The sequence below is a fragment of the Quercus robur genome, chromosome 4 (genome assembly GCF_932294415.1).
Source record: "Quercus robur chromosome 4, dhQueRobu3.1, whole genome shotgun sequence".
In the NCBI taxonomy this organism is placed as follows: domain Eukaryota; kingdom Viridiplantae; phylum Streptophyta; class Magnoliopsida; order Fagales; family Fagaceae; genus Quercus; species Quercus robur.
In genome coordinates, this window is record NC_065537.1 from 61,038,520 (window position 1) to 61,054,996 (window position 16,477).

The 16,477-nt window shown below is 33.9% G+C and overlaps 1 protein-coding gene across 2 annotated transcripts; it reads left to right on the forward strand.

Annotated features, from left to right (window-relative positions):
• The first annotated feature begins 158 nt into the window (after window positions 1–158).
• On the forward strand, window positions 159–11,350 carry LOC126723221 (leucine carboxyl methyltransferase 1 homolog). Of its 2 annotated transcripts, none has more exons than XR_007654195.1 (13): window positions 159–338; window positions 1,251–1,339; window positions 1,443–1,585; window positions 2,016–2,063; window positions 2,358–2,439; window positions 3,086–3,188; window positions 3,539–3,659; window positions 3,846–3,893; window positions 6,196–6,279; window positions 7,308–7,372; window positions 9,878–10,007; window positions 10,250–10,288; window positions 10,879–10,986. XR_007654195.1 is itself a non-coding variant. In XM_050426541.1 (13 exons), exons 1-13 carry the CDS (start codon window positions 250–252, stop codon window positions 10,948–10,950), a joined length of 1,035 nt encoding a protein of 344 aa, XP_050282498.1. In that variant the 5' UTR covers window positions 160–249; the 3' UTR covers window positions 10,951–11,350. The 2 variants fall into 2 exon arrangements, 1 of the variants encoding a protein (XP_050282498.1); XM_050426541.1 differs by having other exon boundaries at window positions 160–338; window positions 9,878–9,929; window positions 10,879–11,350.
• The last annotated feature ends 5,127 nt before the right edge of the window (window positions 11,351–16,477 follow it).

Genomic DNA, 16,477 nt, shown 5'->3' on the forward strand with positions numbered 1-16,477 from the left:
TAACATTTAACACATCAACTAAAAAAAAAAAAAAAGTTAAAATTGTAATATTTTTAACATTTTCAAGTTTTTAAACACCCAAAAATATTATTTAAAAAATAAATAAATCATTTTAAACTAAAAAAAAAAAAGAAAGGGGAAGATTTTCTTTCATTCATTCTCACAACTTGTTTTCGTATAGACCGTATAGTCTCTCTAACCAAAAAAGAGAAGAAAAACAGAGAGACAGAGAGAGAGAGAGAGAGAGAGATGTCGAAGCAGCATGAGCCAGCGTCTGATTCCCACAGCAACACAGTAGCAGTTCAAGCGACAAACGACGACGCTTCGGCCAGTAAACTGTGCGCTTTCTCTCTCTCTCTCTCTCTCAGATTTAAGCCTATTTAATGCCTAATTATAATTCAATTTGCGTTTCACTTTTTGACATTCTCTTGTCGAAACTGTTCATTTCTCTTTACTTTCTGTTTGGTTCCCGAGAAAACGAAAAAAAAAAGAAGAAAAAGAACGAGGAAATACCTAAAAACAAACAAGCATGTATTACATATTTCTCCATTTTTCAATTTTCTCACAAACCAAAACGGCGCATTATTGTATATTTTCTGTCCAATTCTGATTTTCTACCTTTGATTGGGCTTGAAATCTACAAGCTAACAACACTCAAATCCATTTCAATTCTTATATATGTGTGTGTGTATGTATATTTCACCTGCTATAATTTTTTGTTCAGTGTACTCATTAAATTGCCTATTTGGTCCCTAACCTTTAGTTTGTGTATCAATTTGGTTCTCGACCTTTCAAATGTGTCAATTTGGTCCTGACCTTTTGGTATTGTGTCAAAATGATCCGGCCTTGAATAATAAGGGTGAGCACATATGAAAGGTCAGGGCCTAACTGACACACAATGTAAAAGTTAGGGACTGAATAGGTGATTTACCCATTACAATTTTTTGTCAATGCACTCATCAAAAAATTTTGCGTGCCTACCGTTTGAATAAATTTTCTCCTTGTAATTGCAAAATATCAAGATGATCTGAGATAGTGAGATGAATTACTATATTTTAATTTCAAATTTTTTGCTTTTTAAAATTGCATATAAAGCACGGTTTTAAGAATCGGATAGTGAATAACATCCGATTAAAAATGGAATTTGGCTTTGCATATTAAGCACCAAAAGAACCTGTAATCAAAGTCTCAATAGTCTATGATGTGTAGTTTTTGGAGAATGATACTAATTGTTATTGTATTGTTAAAAGGTCCTGTGTCAAAAAGGGGTACATGAAAGATGACTACATTCACCTGTTTGTTAGAAGACCCGTGAGGAGATCTCCGATTATTAACCGCGGTATGATATATTCGCTGCAAAAGTATTGAGTATAAAATTTGGGCGTACTGGTTATTCTTTTGCTTTGTTAATAATCTGGGTGAATTTCATTGCTTTTGTTAAGGTTACTTTTCCCGTTGGGCTGCTCTTCGGAAGCTGCTCTTTCAGTTTCTTGACTGTGAAGGAGGTACAGACAACAAGGGTAACACAAAGAAACAAATATTATCAATTGGAGCTGGATTCGATACAACATTTTTTCAGTTACAGGTGCGTGAGTTTTCTTGGGAGCTGTGTTAATTGTTGTACACGAAAGTGTGATGAACCTAAGGCTTGCTTTTCGTCTCTCAGCACATCCTACGTGTTTATGTATTATGTTTTGTATGTTTTGGGCTTTAATAGATGTGAAATCTAATGACATTTGTAAAATTTCACTCTACAAGGCCAATGAGTTCTAGCTCAAATGGCACCTCCTCCACTTGTAAGAGCAAGGTGGAAGGTGAGGTTGTGGGTCAATACCCACTAGGGGTGAGTCTTAACGGACCAAAATGAAAATTACTTTGTAAAGTAGTTTCAGAATGTGATACTTTTTTCCTCTCTATATGCCTATGGTTGTTACTATTGTAAACTTTAGTTTAATTATTGATTTTTTTACAAAAAGGTTCACGTCTGCAATGTGATTGGATTTTTGTTTTGGCAGGATGAGGGGAAAGTACCATATCTATATGTGGAGCTGGATTTCAAGGAGGTGCAAGTTTGACACAATCATTACTATCCCATGGGTTTCATTAGCAATGCACTAGCTTGTTTTTGTGGGTTAGTTTTTAAGAATGCATGTTATGTGGAAGAAACTTATGTGAACCTATCCAATTCAGCAATTCCTGCCAGATAAAGTCTGCTTTCACTTCACCAGATCTTTAGTTAACTGTCCAATAGCAAACATATATTGCGTACAACTCAATGTATTTACTACTATTATTATGTTATGCAAGAAAGTTAGGGCCTTTTTTTGATTAGTAGTTTTGTGGTCTTTGATTGTTAGGTAACTAGTAAAAAGGCGGCGTTCATTGAAAGCTACAGTCAGTTGAGGGACAAAGTTGGTGCATCAGCATCAATCTCCCGAGGTAAGCCCCTGGGTTTGTTGATGCTGTAAATCCATGATGGTTTTTGAATAAATTTGTCACTGGGCCTTACACTTTGAAAGTGCTTGTGCTGTTTGTCTTTGGTCACCTGTCTCATACTGAGCTAACCTCTCACATACTCATCTGCACTAAATCTTTAGCATGCAAGTATATATCCTTTTTACAGGAATGACATGTATTCTACCATAGTCACTCTATGATGTCTTGTTGAAGCAATACTTTATGTGAAGTTGAAGGTATCTTTACTGTGTAGGTGTAAGGTTTTTTAAAGTTTAAGTATAAGTTGAAACTAAATACCTCAAAGGTGTTATAAGTTTTAGGAGGGCTATCACATGTTTGAGCTGTAGTTGCGTTTATATAAAAAGTTACTCAGAAAAAGTGCAAAACTTGTATGGCTGTTGGGATTTCCATTTGGTTTGTTATGTATTAATGCTAAGCGTGCAAAATGTAGTGGCATTTACTTCACTGATACACTTGCTGGAAATGATTTGCAGACTCCCTATAAGGTTTTCTTTGATGGTTAAATATAGATGCATATATAACTCAAGATGATTGCGTTTTCTTGCATGTATGTAATTGGATATTGATCTGTTCTGCTTAAACTAATTGTTCATATCTTGCTTTTTAGAGAAAGGAGAAGTGCTTAGTGATCACTACAAGTTACTCCCCATTGATCTGCGTGATTTGCAAAAATTAGATGATGTCATAGCTTTGGCTGATATGGATCCCAGGTATGTGCACAGAATCAATTCTCTTTTTTTCTAGTTAAAATTTTATAGTCTTTTACATACTTTGGGAAATTCAGACAGTTGATGTCTCCTTTTAAGGCTTATGTAATCAACCATGCCATTCTCTAGCTACTTTCTGTTTATTTCTTGTGTTTTATACATGTAATCATTAAATCTCCCTCATGTTTTACCTATGGTGATAACTACCAGGGTTTCTGCTGATTCTGTTTACAGATGGATTCTAAATTAATATGCTCTGTTTTGTATTTGAGGGGTGTCCCCACTTTAGGGCTTTATGAAATATGGTTATTTGTATTCATGCTGAGGGATGATAATTCTGATCTTGTTATCAGTCTGCCAACATTTATCATTGCAGAGTGTGTTTTAATATACTTGGACCCAGATTCAACGCGTGGTATCGTTGGCTGGGCTGCAAAATCATTTTCTACGGCAGTATTTTTCTTATATGAGCAGGTATACTCTTTTCAAATCTAAGAATATTCATTTTTTCTGTGTATTGATTGCTTCTTTTCTTGACGTTCCGAGTTCCCAGCTTCTTTAGATTTCCATTTTTGATATTTTATTATTACACAGTTGCATAAGATGGTATAAAAAATATGGTTTATTTACAGTTTACCTTTTTTTTCCCTCTCCCATCAGATCCATCCAGATGATGCTTTTGGACAGCAAATGATCAGAAATTTGGAGGTATGGATAAATTTTCTTTAACATATTAGGCTTCATTTTTTGAACCATTTAGGTTATTTTCTTCTTTCATTTGGAAGTGGATTCATTTGAGCTCTAAAGATGTTTATGTATTCCATTTGGTATGAATGAAAGATGTATAGGGAAATTAGAGGACAGAATATGAGTAAAAGAGTGCCAGACAGAAGCACAAAGTAGATTAAGAGAGAGAGAGAGATCATAGAACATTTCCTAAGCTTCCTTAAGGTCCGTTTGTTTTGCGTGTCTGGCGTTTCAGGCATTTTTTTTAAAAAAAAACCAGCGCCTCCCATGAACAGTGCAATAGGCATGTGAACAGTAATTTTAAAAGTGAACGGTAACCGAAAAATGATTTTTTTATTATTTTTCGTTTTCAGTTTTCAGCAAAATAAACAGTATCCAAACGCACACTTAGTTTCAAAGAGCAAACTTACAATTTCATTCACCAACCTTTGAACCAAGGAAGGCAGAGTCCTAAAATAAGTTCACCAGAACACCAGAGAAGCACATGTAGAGTGTAAGTTTCCTTGATTTGAAACTAACTATGTAAAAGAGTGTAGCAAACTAGCAATTTTCTGCTAGAGCACTGAACAAATAATAACAGAGTCACGGAACTTTCTGCGTGTTGATAGATTGTGAAAATTCTCTCCAATATTACTGTTGAACAAGCAAAGATATTTTCACAAAAGAAGTCATTCGGGTAATCTGATGTTCCTTTCCCCAAAGCATGCTGGTTTAAGCAATTTGGATTCTCATTGAGGTCCACATAGTAGAATTCTTCTGATATCTAGTGAACCAGGGTCCTAGTTTTTGGAAACAGAGCTTTAAACTATTTTATCCTTTTCATATTCATTTTCTTACTTATTTTTTATTTTTATTTTCTTCATTTGTTTCCTTCTGATGGGCTAGTTAATGGTGCATGCCATTCTATCAGATTCAAACCCTAATTACAAGTCTGAATATTTTTAATTAAAAAGATCCTGTTTGAGGAAATGTAGAAATAGGTGTAAGAGATATTGGGGGAGAGATTATAGTGGGTTGTGTGCACAGAGAGAGGGGGTTTCAAAAGATGGGTTTGACTTGTGAATTTTTATGGTTTTTTCAACCCTAGATGTTAAAATTTCTGTACAATTGACATGAATAGATTTCTGAAAGGCTTATTAGCCCTTGTGTGTGTGTGTGAGAAACATTCCCTAGAAATGCAAGGATTCCTGAATTTTAAAATTGGGATCAATGGGATGTACTATTTTTCTTAACAATTACAGATATTTGTATTGAGTTTACGAATGCAGGTTTTATGGAACTTAAATAATTACATGCTTAATGCTTGATGCACCTTACACTTCATTTTGCTTAGGGTCCGTTTGGTTGGGAGGATAGAAAATAAAGAGAGGATGGAAAAGTGAGAGGATAGAAAAGATTTTAGTTTCCCTCATTTGTGTTTGGTTGGGAGGGTGGAAAAGTGGAGAGATGGAAAAATTTTTTGTTTGGTTGAAAATAAAGTTTGTATAAATTTACTATCATGTCCCTCTTAAATAAAACAAAAAGTAACACATTATACTTAAAAAAAAAAATATTTGTGTATAGATGGACACTTCATTAAAGTAAAAAAAAAAAAAAAAAAAAGCATAAGAAATTAACCTAAAACTATTTTCTAAAAATTAAAAAAAAAAAAAGAAGCCAACATGACTAGACAAAATCAAAGAAAAAAGAAAAAGAAAAAAAAAAGGCAACACGTTAACAGAGAAAGAAAAAATCAAAGAAAAAAAAGAAGAAGAAGGCAACACATTAACAGAGAAAAAAAAAAAAAAAAAAAAAAAGAAAAGAAAAAAAAGCCAACACATTGGAGGTGAAGTCCAACGTGAGGGGTATTTTTGGAAGCTCATTTCATGAGCTTTCCCCTCTCAGTTTTCTCCCCATTTTGGGGAGAAAACTTTTTGGTGGGCCCAGGGAGAAAACACTTGGGCCTCAGCATTTATTTTCCTTCCTCTCCACCCAACCAAAAACATACTCAAAAAAAATTTTTCTTCCTATTTTCTCTCCAAGTTTTCCATCCACCGTATTTCACCTTTAAACAAACACCCTTAGTGTCTACTCCAGTGCTTAGGTGTTCCCAAAACGCCTTTACTAGATAGAAAATTTTCATTATCGATTTTGATATCTATGGTTGATTTCAATTTTTTATTTCATCAACTGAAATTATGATGTTTGCCACAATCTCATTTAAGTTGTTTTCCTGCAAAACGTTTCATCTGTATGTAATAATCCTTGTTGCTGTTTGTATCAGAGTCGAGGCTGTGCGCTCCTGGGGCTTCATGCTACACCGACTTTACTTGCAAAGGAAAAACTCTTTCTTGACCAGGGATGGCAGGTATATCTTATAATTTGCTTCTCTTGAAAGTAAGAATTTATTCTTCTAACATGCCAATGAGCTTTAGCTCAAATGGCACTTCCTCTTTCCACATGAGTACATGGTGGGCGAGATTGTAGGTTCAAAATCCACTATGTATGTGTATAACTTACCAATTACAAAAAAAAAAATCTGTTTGTTATTCTTGTTTAATATGCATGTAATTTAGATGAATAAACTCTACATTCAAAGGTGGGCCATCCTTTTAAATGATGATAGAGAAGTCACCCAGTCAACAAATCTGTCAATTGCACCAAATCTGACCCAATTAGGATACAGTTATCTCATAGTGAAAATGCTGAACTATTTGAATATCAATCCTGCTAGTGTATATGAAACGTACATGACCAGGTTATGTAATTTTATTTGAATAATTGACCTAATTGTAAAAAAAAAAAGGTTAAAATTTACTACCTAGATCTGAAAAGTCATTTATGTAGGTATAGATGTTTAATATGGATTCATGGACAGATTATGGATGGATGGGTTGATGGAGGGGGTGGGGCAGATTTGATACTCAATTTCTGTCAGATTTACACTTCATGAGTTATGTTTTTCTTTTTATTGGTGAGGTATACATGCATTTAGTGGCTTTTGAATCAACGCCCTCACCCTCTACCCACACTTGTGAGAGGAGGAAGTGCCATTTGAGCCAAGGCTCACTGGCAGTGTGAGTGTGAGTCATGATTGAAGCCTCAGAAGGCAGTCACTAGATGTACATAAGTACATTTGAGATGTTACTAAGTAATTTGGGTTTGATACTTTCATTTTATTGGTTACCCTGACTAATGTTGTTAAGGATCCATAGTTGACCCCAAAAAATTTGGGACTAAGGCTATGTTGTTTTTGTTGAAGGAATAATACTTTCCTCCCACCAACCTCTCTTTCAAGTTCACTGAACCAATCCTCGTTTTCAGTTTTTTATGAGTACTGAATTAATCTTCTTTTTCTGTTTCATTAACTCCAATACTTTTCTATGTGAATATCAGAGGGCAGTTGCTTGGGACATGCTGAGAGTTTATAGTAATTTTATTGAAGCTCAGGAAAGGCGAAGGTAAATGCTCTATAAATCTTGTAAAATCATGAAGTTGTTCGTTCTCGTATATTTTCCCAATTGAATGCAGGGGTGGGGGTAAGTGGTCCCTTATATGATGTGGTTGATAGGTAGTGGCCCATTTTATGGTACATTTGATAGGTAGTAGGCATACTTTATTTACTCCATCTTATATGATCTCAGCTAAAAATCTGTTCTCTTATCAAAAAGTCTAAAGATTTGAACTGCCAATTTCTTAGATGTCTAGCCTTTGTATGTCATCTAAAAACCTGTACATCCTGCTTCTATTCTATCTTATTTCCCTTGAATAGCAAGCAAGGGGTGATCACAGGTCGGCTTGGGTTTCATGTCCATCACCCGAACTGAAGTTGTCAGGTGAAGGATGCCTCTATCCGCTGCCGACTAATGGGTCAGGTGATTCTGCCTGTACTCTCGGGTGGGGTGGTTGGACCTTGGGTTAGGGCTTTTGGGTTTGGATGTCCCATTTTCTGTTGGTTTTAATATTTATTTTACTTTTTCTTAGGAACCAAACAATGCATACTGATTCAAGTTTGTTTGTTTTGGGGGGATGGAGAGGGGGAGGGGGAGTTAGTTCACTGTATCTTGAGCGCGATAGTTGATAAGTTTCTAATTTGTATTGGGAAGTCCAGATCAGATGGCCGCAGTTGAAGGCACACTGGATTTGATGGCCATGCCATCGCAGGAGCTTGAGGTCCAGGTTTTTTTTTTTTTTGGGGGGGTGGTGTGGGCTGATCAGAAACCAATCGAACACACCTATATTTATCTCACCAAAACCATATGATTCTCCCTCATTGCTCAGAAATGTGTGATGAGGGGAGAGAGAGAGCAAATTAGGAACAAAGGGTGGGAAAGCTGCCACAAGAAAATAACAAAGCCACACACCCAATTATAAGAAGCCACCTGTTAAAATAGGCAGTGCATATTAATCAGTTGGGTTGGGTCGGGTGGAATTTCATTTAACCCTCCCACAAGCCTGACCACCTGAAAATTTTAAAACTATAAACCCGTCATCTGACAGTTGTATTGATCAAAACTGCCTGCAATTCTTCAGGTTGGGCTGGGTTGGTAAAGTTTTTGTTCTTTTTGCCTCAAGAAACTTTTTTTTTTTTCCAATGTGGTGTTTGTTAACTGGTTTTTGACATGATAGAGTTCTCTAAGTGGTGTGTTTTACAGCAGTTATGCTCCTTTGTTCTGAATTTGTATTTTCAAGATCTGTTGCAATCCAACTTGGTTTTGCTTTTTTTCATTCTGTGTCTTCTTAAAAAAAAAATTTATGCAAAACAATCTCCATTTTATGCCAAATCTCAAAACCACCAATGCATGTAATATCATCAAATTATGTGTTTGATCTTTCTGTCACTAAAAGTTATCTAGTTTAGCACTGAGGTTGATGTTTATATCTTATGAAATAGTTTTATTAAAACCAATTATTTAATTTGACCTTTTTGTATGAATAAATAAAATTGACTGTCTCTTTCAGAATGGTTTAGTAAATTAAAAGTCATCACCACATGGATGAGTGTTTTTTGGTTTGAAATAAGGTAGGAATCTGTACCTCCTTGTGACAGTTGTAATTAGTCAACATCTCATAGTGCTAGTCTCTCATTCAGACAAGTGAGAGCCCTATGCCAATCATGCAAACTTAGTAGGGCATAATTTATTGTATGTTGAAACTTAATTGGACTGCGTCATCTTAAATTGCTAACCAAATGGCTACCTAATTAAATAAATCAGATCCTTGGTTCTGCAAATGATCTTCTCCTGCTGAAGTTTCTTCTATCTATATTTTTAAAATTAAAAAAATAAAATTTGATCTTAAATGTTATTGGTTTCTTTTTTTGATTTTGTAAAAGAAAATTTAGAAACTGTTTAAATTATTTGGAAGTTGCAAACATCTTTACTATGTGAAAACATGCACATACACAGTATATAGTGCACCTGCATTATTCACGATATCAATTGAGATGTGAGTTCTAGTTTCTGATTAAACCTAAATCAGTTTGGTACACCATACACTCCACCTTTGCAAGTTTAAATTTTAGCAAGAGTTCCTGTAATATCAAATTTTTCGTTGACTTTTAAATTTTATTCTTGAGGGAATGGAAATTAATTTCTTATTTGAGAGTATTCTTTGAAGTAACATCTTAAAACGTCTGGTTCAAGCAAGCAACGTATGTGTTTGTGTGCCATTGCTGCTCTTTTTTATGCTTCCTCCACTGAAAAGGAGAATCTCTGCTTCCTTCCTTTAGGAACTCCTTTTCCTGATTTTTAGCTGTTCAGTGATCCCTTTATTTAATAATAATTTTAGCTGTTCCAAGATCCTATAGTTGTGAGATAATGCAATCATGTCTTTTTGTAAGGTTCTAAAGTTTTTGTTTTTAGTAGGTATAAAGGGTGCCTTTTTTTCTGCACTTTGCATTGGAATGCTCCATTGCTTCTGTAATAATCTTGTGAAGATTCTCATCTTTGCCGTTTGTTGATTAGGATTGAACGGCTGGAATTGTTCGATGAATTTGAAGAGTGGCACATGATGCAGGCAAGCCAACCTTATTTTGTTGGAAAAGAAAAAGATGAGCGCTAGCATTCTTTTATTTATAGCGGCTGAATGGACTGGGTGGGTCTTGGCTAAATGGATTTGGTCCTCTCCCAGTGTGTGTGTGTCTTGTGAGGCCACTGTGGTCCTGATGTGTACTGGTATTGACCAACAGTTAGGTTGTTGGGATGCTAGCTCACACTTCTCAACAGAGTCGGTCGCCTGACCCATGCATTACAGCCTACCTGACTAATATTTTTAGTATTATTATTTTCTATTATTATCTTGTCATTAATTTTTGTCCCAAATTGCTGATTTTTCAGGAGCACTACTGCGTGGCTTATGCAATCAACGATGCCATGGTATGTCACATAACCCCAAAGCCTGGTCTATCATTTTCCCATTTTGTCTTTACATCCTTTGCCATGTGATTTTCCTTCAATTCTCTGGATATTGCTTTTGTGGTCATGCATTCCAAAACGAGATATATATACTTTCATTAGTTATGAGGTAACTCAACTAATCTTGTTGTACCCTTGGAAAAGTTGCCGTTCATGTTAGTATTTTACCCATTCAATGGTGTACAAGAACTGGGTTGGTTCCTAATTTACATATTATCAGAAATGTTCAACCAAGAATCAAATGGCTGAATTCATACGCTATGGTTATTTTTGTTTCAATCCTTCAGCCAAACACCCACCAAGGAAAAAGATGGGTCCTGATTCTTTTGTGATGGTGATATATAGAGAGAGAGGCATCAATATTTTGGTGAAATTTGATTCCTTTGCCATGATATCATGGCAAGGTATATATTGCCACTTTTTTTCCTTTCTTCTTGTTCTTTTTAGAAGGTGGGTTAGAGATGCGATTGCTTTTAAATTGCTCATTTTGAAACCAATATGGTTAAGGCTTAAAGCACTTTTCATTTTGGGTTTTCCTTTTTATGCTTCAGGGTCTGTTTGGGGATTTTGGTTTTCCTAACAACCAGCAACACGTGCCTAACTCCTCACCAGCATCGCCATGAGTAGAAGAAACAGTGAAGCTCGTGACTGACACGTGCCAATTCAGCAACTGTGTGTGGGGGGTTTTTGGTCAAGTAAAGAAGGATCTCTTATTATAAAGCCTCAACTACTAGTTGTCTCCAAAAGGATGATGATTTGTGTGGAACTGTGTTTTTGTTTCTTTTTTCATAGAAAACAGATCTTTTTTATTTCCCTTAGTTTATTATTATTTTATTTTATTTCTTCTTCTCTGATATATAGCTGTTTAGCAAAGAAAAAACGTGGTGCGTTCCGCTGGGCACCAATATGTATGTCTCATGGTATTGGCTTTGTGGGGTCTTGGCCATGTGGAGAACTAGAAAAAGATAAATTTGCATGGTGTTTCTTTTCCTTTATAATGGAGTTCCCCTTTTCTTTTTTTCATCTTATCAATTTGCTTGTTCTGTTTCTATTTTGTATTTTTCTTAGTATGACATTAATAGCCAATGAGATGAGTGGATTGTGCAAAATCAATGTGGCATTGGGACCAAAAGTCGTACTATTCTGAGCAAAGATGTCCTCATTTTTCAGATGTTTTGGTTCAAGTGTATGTAAGAAGTACGTGTACCAGGAGTTAGAAAAATTTTGACTGTTCAAATTGGGGTAAAAGACGTACACAAAGGTTGAGGCAACAAACAATAAGAAATGAAATATTACCTTTTAATCTGTTTAAAGGAATATGCTTTTTTTACTCCATTGGAGGCCTTGGGGCACTTCTGTGAGGAAATGACTCTTTTGTTTTCTAACTAAAGAAATGACTATTTTATTTAATCAAAGGACAGGTAGTGAAAATTAAAAAGAAAAATTAATGTCAAAATCATAGAATAGAGAAATTGGTTAGAGATAGTTGTCCCTTCGGGCCTCTTTTGAAGCTTCTTCTGTTATGTCATTTTAATTTCTAGGGTAAGACAGAAATGTACCCGAAATCCATCTAAAACCAGATTGAGTAAGGTTAGGGATACACTTCTTTTCGCACCTAAATCTATCTAAATCTACTCTGTCTACGTGTCAATTTTTTATTATTGAATTTTAGTACCTTCACATTAGTCCACCATTTACTTAAAAAAGTAAAAATCTAATTAAGAATTTTCACACATATAAGCAGTGTGGAAAGGGATGTTAATTTACTCATTATTCACAATTTATTATCTTTTACATACGTAGGATTTGTTCGGATTGAACTTATTATTGCTAAAATTGAAAATTAAAAACATAGTAAAATAATTTTTAAATGTGTGAATAGTACTGTAAGACTCATTTTTAATATTTTTAAATATGTGAATAATATTTATAAATAGTAAATTTTATCCCTGAAAGTCAATAACTACGGTTAAAATAAAATATTAAAAAAAAAAAAGCGCTTGTAAATGCAGATGCCCGATCCAAACTCGTAGCTTTTGCCTTCAATGAATATCGAGGGATATGCGAAAAATGAGTAATTTTGATGGGCCCACAGCTAGGAAATGTTTGGCACCAAAAATTGGAATTGGGTGGATTTTCAATTTTGATCATCTATTTGTGGACCCCACAGTCTATCTTTTTAGAAGATCACAGTTTCTTTCATCACTTTTCTTTGGATTGCTGCCATACCCACCTCTCTGTTTTTCTCTCTCAACCTTTTTATTTGTCTGCTTGGATGGTTATGACGCCCTAATTTAAGGGGAAATTAATTAATTGTAGCAGCCTATAAAGTGAACAGAAAGCTTTTGTTTTACTGCTCAGAACAGAAGGAGATTTTGGATACTGCTGGGCTAGTTTAAACTATTTTAAAAGCATAGGAAAATCTCAGTAATGTACTTTTATTTGGTTCTATTTGAGGCTTTTTTTTTTGGGGTCACATTTTTCTATTGTTTAAGCACTCAAACTGTAAAAGGGTTCATGAAGGTACAAATGGTCGTACTCAGCTGCCAATGTAGCTAGCTTCTGAGGCAGATCACCTGTCTTCCTTTGGTTCCAGCACCATGAAATTGTTATTCTCAAAGTTTTCTTCAAAATATTGTTTTGAACTAATTAACTGGGTTACTGTTTGTGACTTGTGGGAACCAAACCGGTTTTGAACTGAGTCTCCTAATTTAGTGATGACTACTACTTAAAAAAAAAAATACAAACAAACAGTGCTTATGTTCCTAGAGTTACTCTATATTAAAATCCATTTGGTTTGATGATTTGGGATTTTTTTATTTATTATTATTTTTTTTGGTTAAAGATTTGGGAGTTTAAAAGTACGTTTTTAAAACCTAAAAACCTCAAATGTCATTTCACATTCATTTATAAAAAAAAAACACTTATTATTTTAATTTTCTTGGGATAGACATTATCTCTTATTGGAATAAATAGGGATAGTATTTGAGAGAGAGAGAGTTGTCCTTATCATTGGCCCTTGGTCAAGATCATTACTATTTTGGATTATACAAGAATGAAGAAACTAGTAGTCATTTTATTGGAACTTTAAGAAAAGTAGGAAATTTTATGGGTTTTTATTTTTTATTTTTTTTATTTTTAGGGTTTAAGTCAATTTAGAGGGTAGTTTGCCTAAATAAATTTATTACTTTTTGCTCAGTGGTTTTCTTCTTCTTCTTTTTTTAACCTTTTCCCTCTTCTCCTAATCTAAAATGTTTAAAAGAGCTTATAGTACTATAATTATGTGTACAATATGCTTTAGCTTTATAGGGACAAAAAAAAGAAGAAGAAAAAGTTGAAGAATTTTTATTGATAGGAACATTTCTGTAAATTCCTGAAGAATCAGATACTCACTAGAATTTGGCCAATAATATTAAATAAATAAATAAAAAGGTAGGGTAGAATTTGTCAAATTTTTTTTTTGGAGAGGGCCAGACAAGAATGGTCCTTTAACACCGTTAGGTTTTCTGTCCATTTTAACGGTGAAAGCCCAAAATTAAACTTTTGGTTAAAAATTAAATAAAGAGAAAAAGTAGTGTGAGGGAAAAAGGGTTTGTGTGTGCATGTGGTTGTATGGATAATTGGGTCCAGTGGGAGACTGTGACTGTGGAATGGAAAGCTTGGGAGGAAAAAATAATTGCCTTTCACTATTTTCAATCTCCTCCTTTCACTCACCACCCCTCTTCCTCTTTTTCTTCATTTGCTTTTTCTCTAAAGGATCCACTTATTGTGGAATATCTAGTCTATGCTTATGTGCCTTTTTATGCTTGCTTGCTTGCTTGCATTTTTGCAAGTGCAAAACCATTTGTAAGACACATCAAGAATAAAGAAGAGTAAAGTTTAAAAACACTACAGAAAGGAAAGTAAAAACAATGATTCCATTTGAAGATTTTTGAGGCTGTTAGGCCTTAGGAATAACCCATATAAAATATATTGATGGGTTGCATTTGAAAAGGGTTCTTGAATTTGACCAGTTTGCCAAAATGGTTACAAGACATTTACAATAGCATGGATGGAGTGAATAATAGCCTTGGGTGCAATTTAACTTTATATAAGATGGTTGATGAGATTAGAACTTTTTTTCCGACCAGAGAAAGGACACCCTCTAATTGAATCCTCTAATTTCCTCTCTTTTTTAGTCGAATGTATATAATATTTATTTGATTTTTAAGTGTCATATGTCTTACATCTAAATAAAAATTGGAGAGACTTGGAGCATTCAATTGAAGGGAATTTTATCCCTTGCAACACTAAAAGGGAGGATAAAAGCAATTTTTTTATATCTTTGTTTTTCTTAATTTATAAATGATAGTATAATTACCAAGAGTCTTCTACCTTAACTAGAACCTCATAACATTTCCAACAAAGACATTTAGTATTCAAATTTTCTCTCCTTGTTGTAATTATCTAATTATCAAAAAAAAAAAAAAAATTGATAGTATAATTTCAATTCCAAATAATTTCAAATCATCATAACTTAATGACTATTGTAGTAGTATAGTACTCTATTGCATTTATAAGGGGTTGGGACCGCGTCCATTGCATTTGTGCATTGGACACAAGCAATAAAGAACCAAAGGTAGGAAACTTTGATTTCAGCTCACCTATGTCTCACTTTCAATAAATTTTCTGTCTTGCTTATTTAGCTTGAATTTGTGCTGATAATTGATTTCTCAATTAAGTTGAGGCTTTTTAAAGTGAAATTTATGAGAGATATGAATAAAACCTAATTTTGCGGGTATTTATTACTATCTCAAAAGCAAATTACTAATGCATCAAATCAACATTAAGGTAATTAACTCTTGAATTAAAAATTTAACAAGTAATTTGTATATCCTTGGACCTTTGGTGAACTTGTTTTCTTATTTTGTATCAATTTATAGTTTTATACATAGATAGTTCAAGATTTGAAAAAGAATCCTTGAGATACCAGTGGCATCAAATGCTTCATTATAAAAAGTTAAAAACATCAAATTCTTGAGATCCGCTATCTTCCTTGGACTTTTTCTCAAATGGACATGAAAAAGATCCTTATAAATGATTGTTGCAGAAGCAGATAGTAATTCCACAGCAGACACTTGTTCAGATCATATAATCTTGTGGAACATTCATTGTGCCTTCATTAGTCGCCCATCCCCTTTTGACAAGGTACTATAGAATGTCATACTTTTTCATGAATTATAAAATGTTCTACTTTCTATTGGTAAAATTGATTTCACATGTAATATTTCTATTGTTTAAGATCAAAATGTCCTTTGCCAAATATATATATATATTCTTTCAAAATGTTCAAACTTATAATTACATGAATACAATATTAAGTAAAACAACACACAATGTCTCATCTTTGTGTGTCAGCAATCTTATACTGAGAATATTTTTGTATTAAATATGACTAATATGAGCAACATAATTAACATTTCTTATAATTATATGCATGGTAATGATAGACAAAGTCACAAAGTGATGGAGCTAGATATACATATACCCCACCTACTTAGATTTACAGAGGGTAAAGGTTATGCAGGTACAGGATGGTCTAGCTGTAGTCCAATTTTTCACATGCTCGGTCAGAAAATCTTTCTTATCTTTAGAACCATGTTCAAACTACACAAGTGTTTCTTGCTAATTCATGAGTTCAAATTTCAAAGTACACTTTGAGAACGCCATTCATACTTTCAATGAACAAATTTCAGATACTAGAGCAAGAAGCGTAGAGTTGTACAATATATAGCCTTTGCACAATACAATTGTACCAATAATGAAGGTGGGAAACTTAGGTGAGGACATGAGGTATAACAAAAAATCTATGGGCACACATTACAACAACCTGTAAATATGTAAAACTGTGTTTGGATTGCTTTTTACCAAAGTACTGGTGTAGTCACATCCTCTCATGTGTAAATAATGTAATCTAATCATAAGTTTGACATATGTACAGGTTGGAATAAAATGTGTAATAAATTGTGTGTTTGTTTATTGGTTCCAAAAAAGAATGGTCTACTTTCATGCTTTATTTTAAAAAAAAAATACTGAAGGCTTTATAAATTTATTATTTGAACAGCTAATATCTATTATTAACAATATAAATATTATATCATATTCCTTTTT

Excerpts from the sequence above, each read along its gene's own strand:
- LOC126723221 (XM_050426541.1), top strand. The coding sequence starts at position 250 with ATGTCGAAGCAGCATGAGCCAGCGTCTGATTCCCACAGCAACACAGTA. Across the intron at positions 3,189-3,538 it reads TTGGCTGATATGGATCCCAG|TCTGCCAACATTTATCATTG; the intron begins GTATGTGCACAG and ends TCTTGTTATCAG. Across the intron at positions 9,930-10,249 it reads AAGAGTGGCACATGATGCAG|GAGCACTACTGCGTGGCTTA; the intron begins GCAAGCCAACCT and ends CTGATTTTTCAG.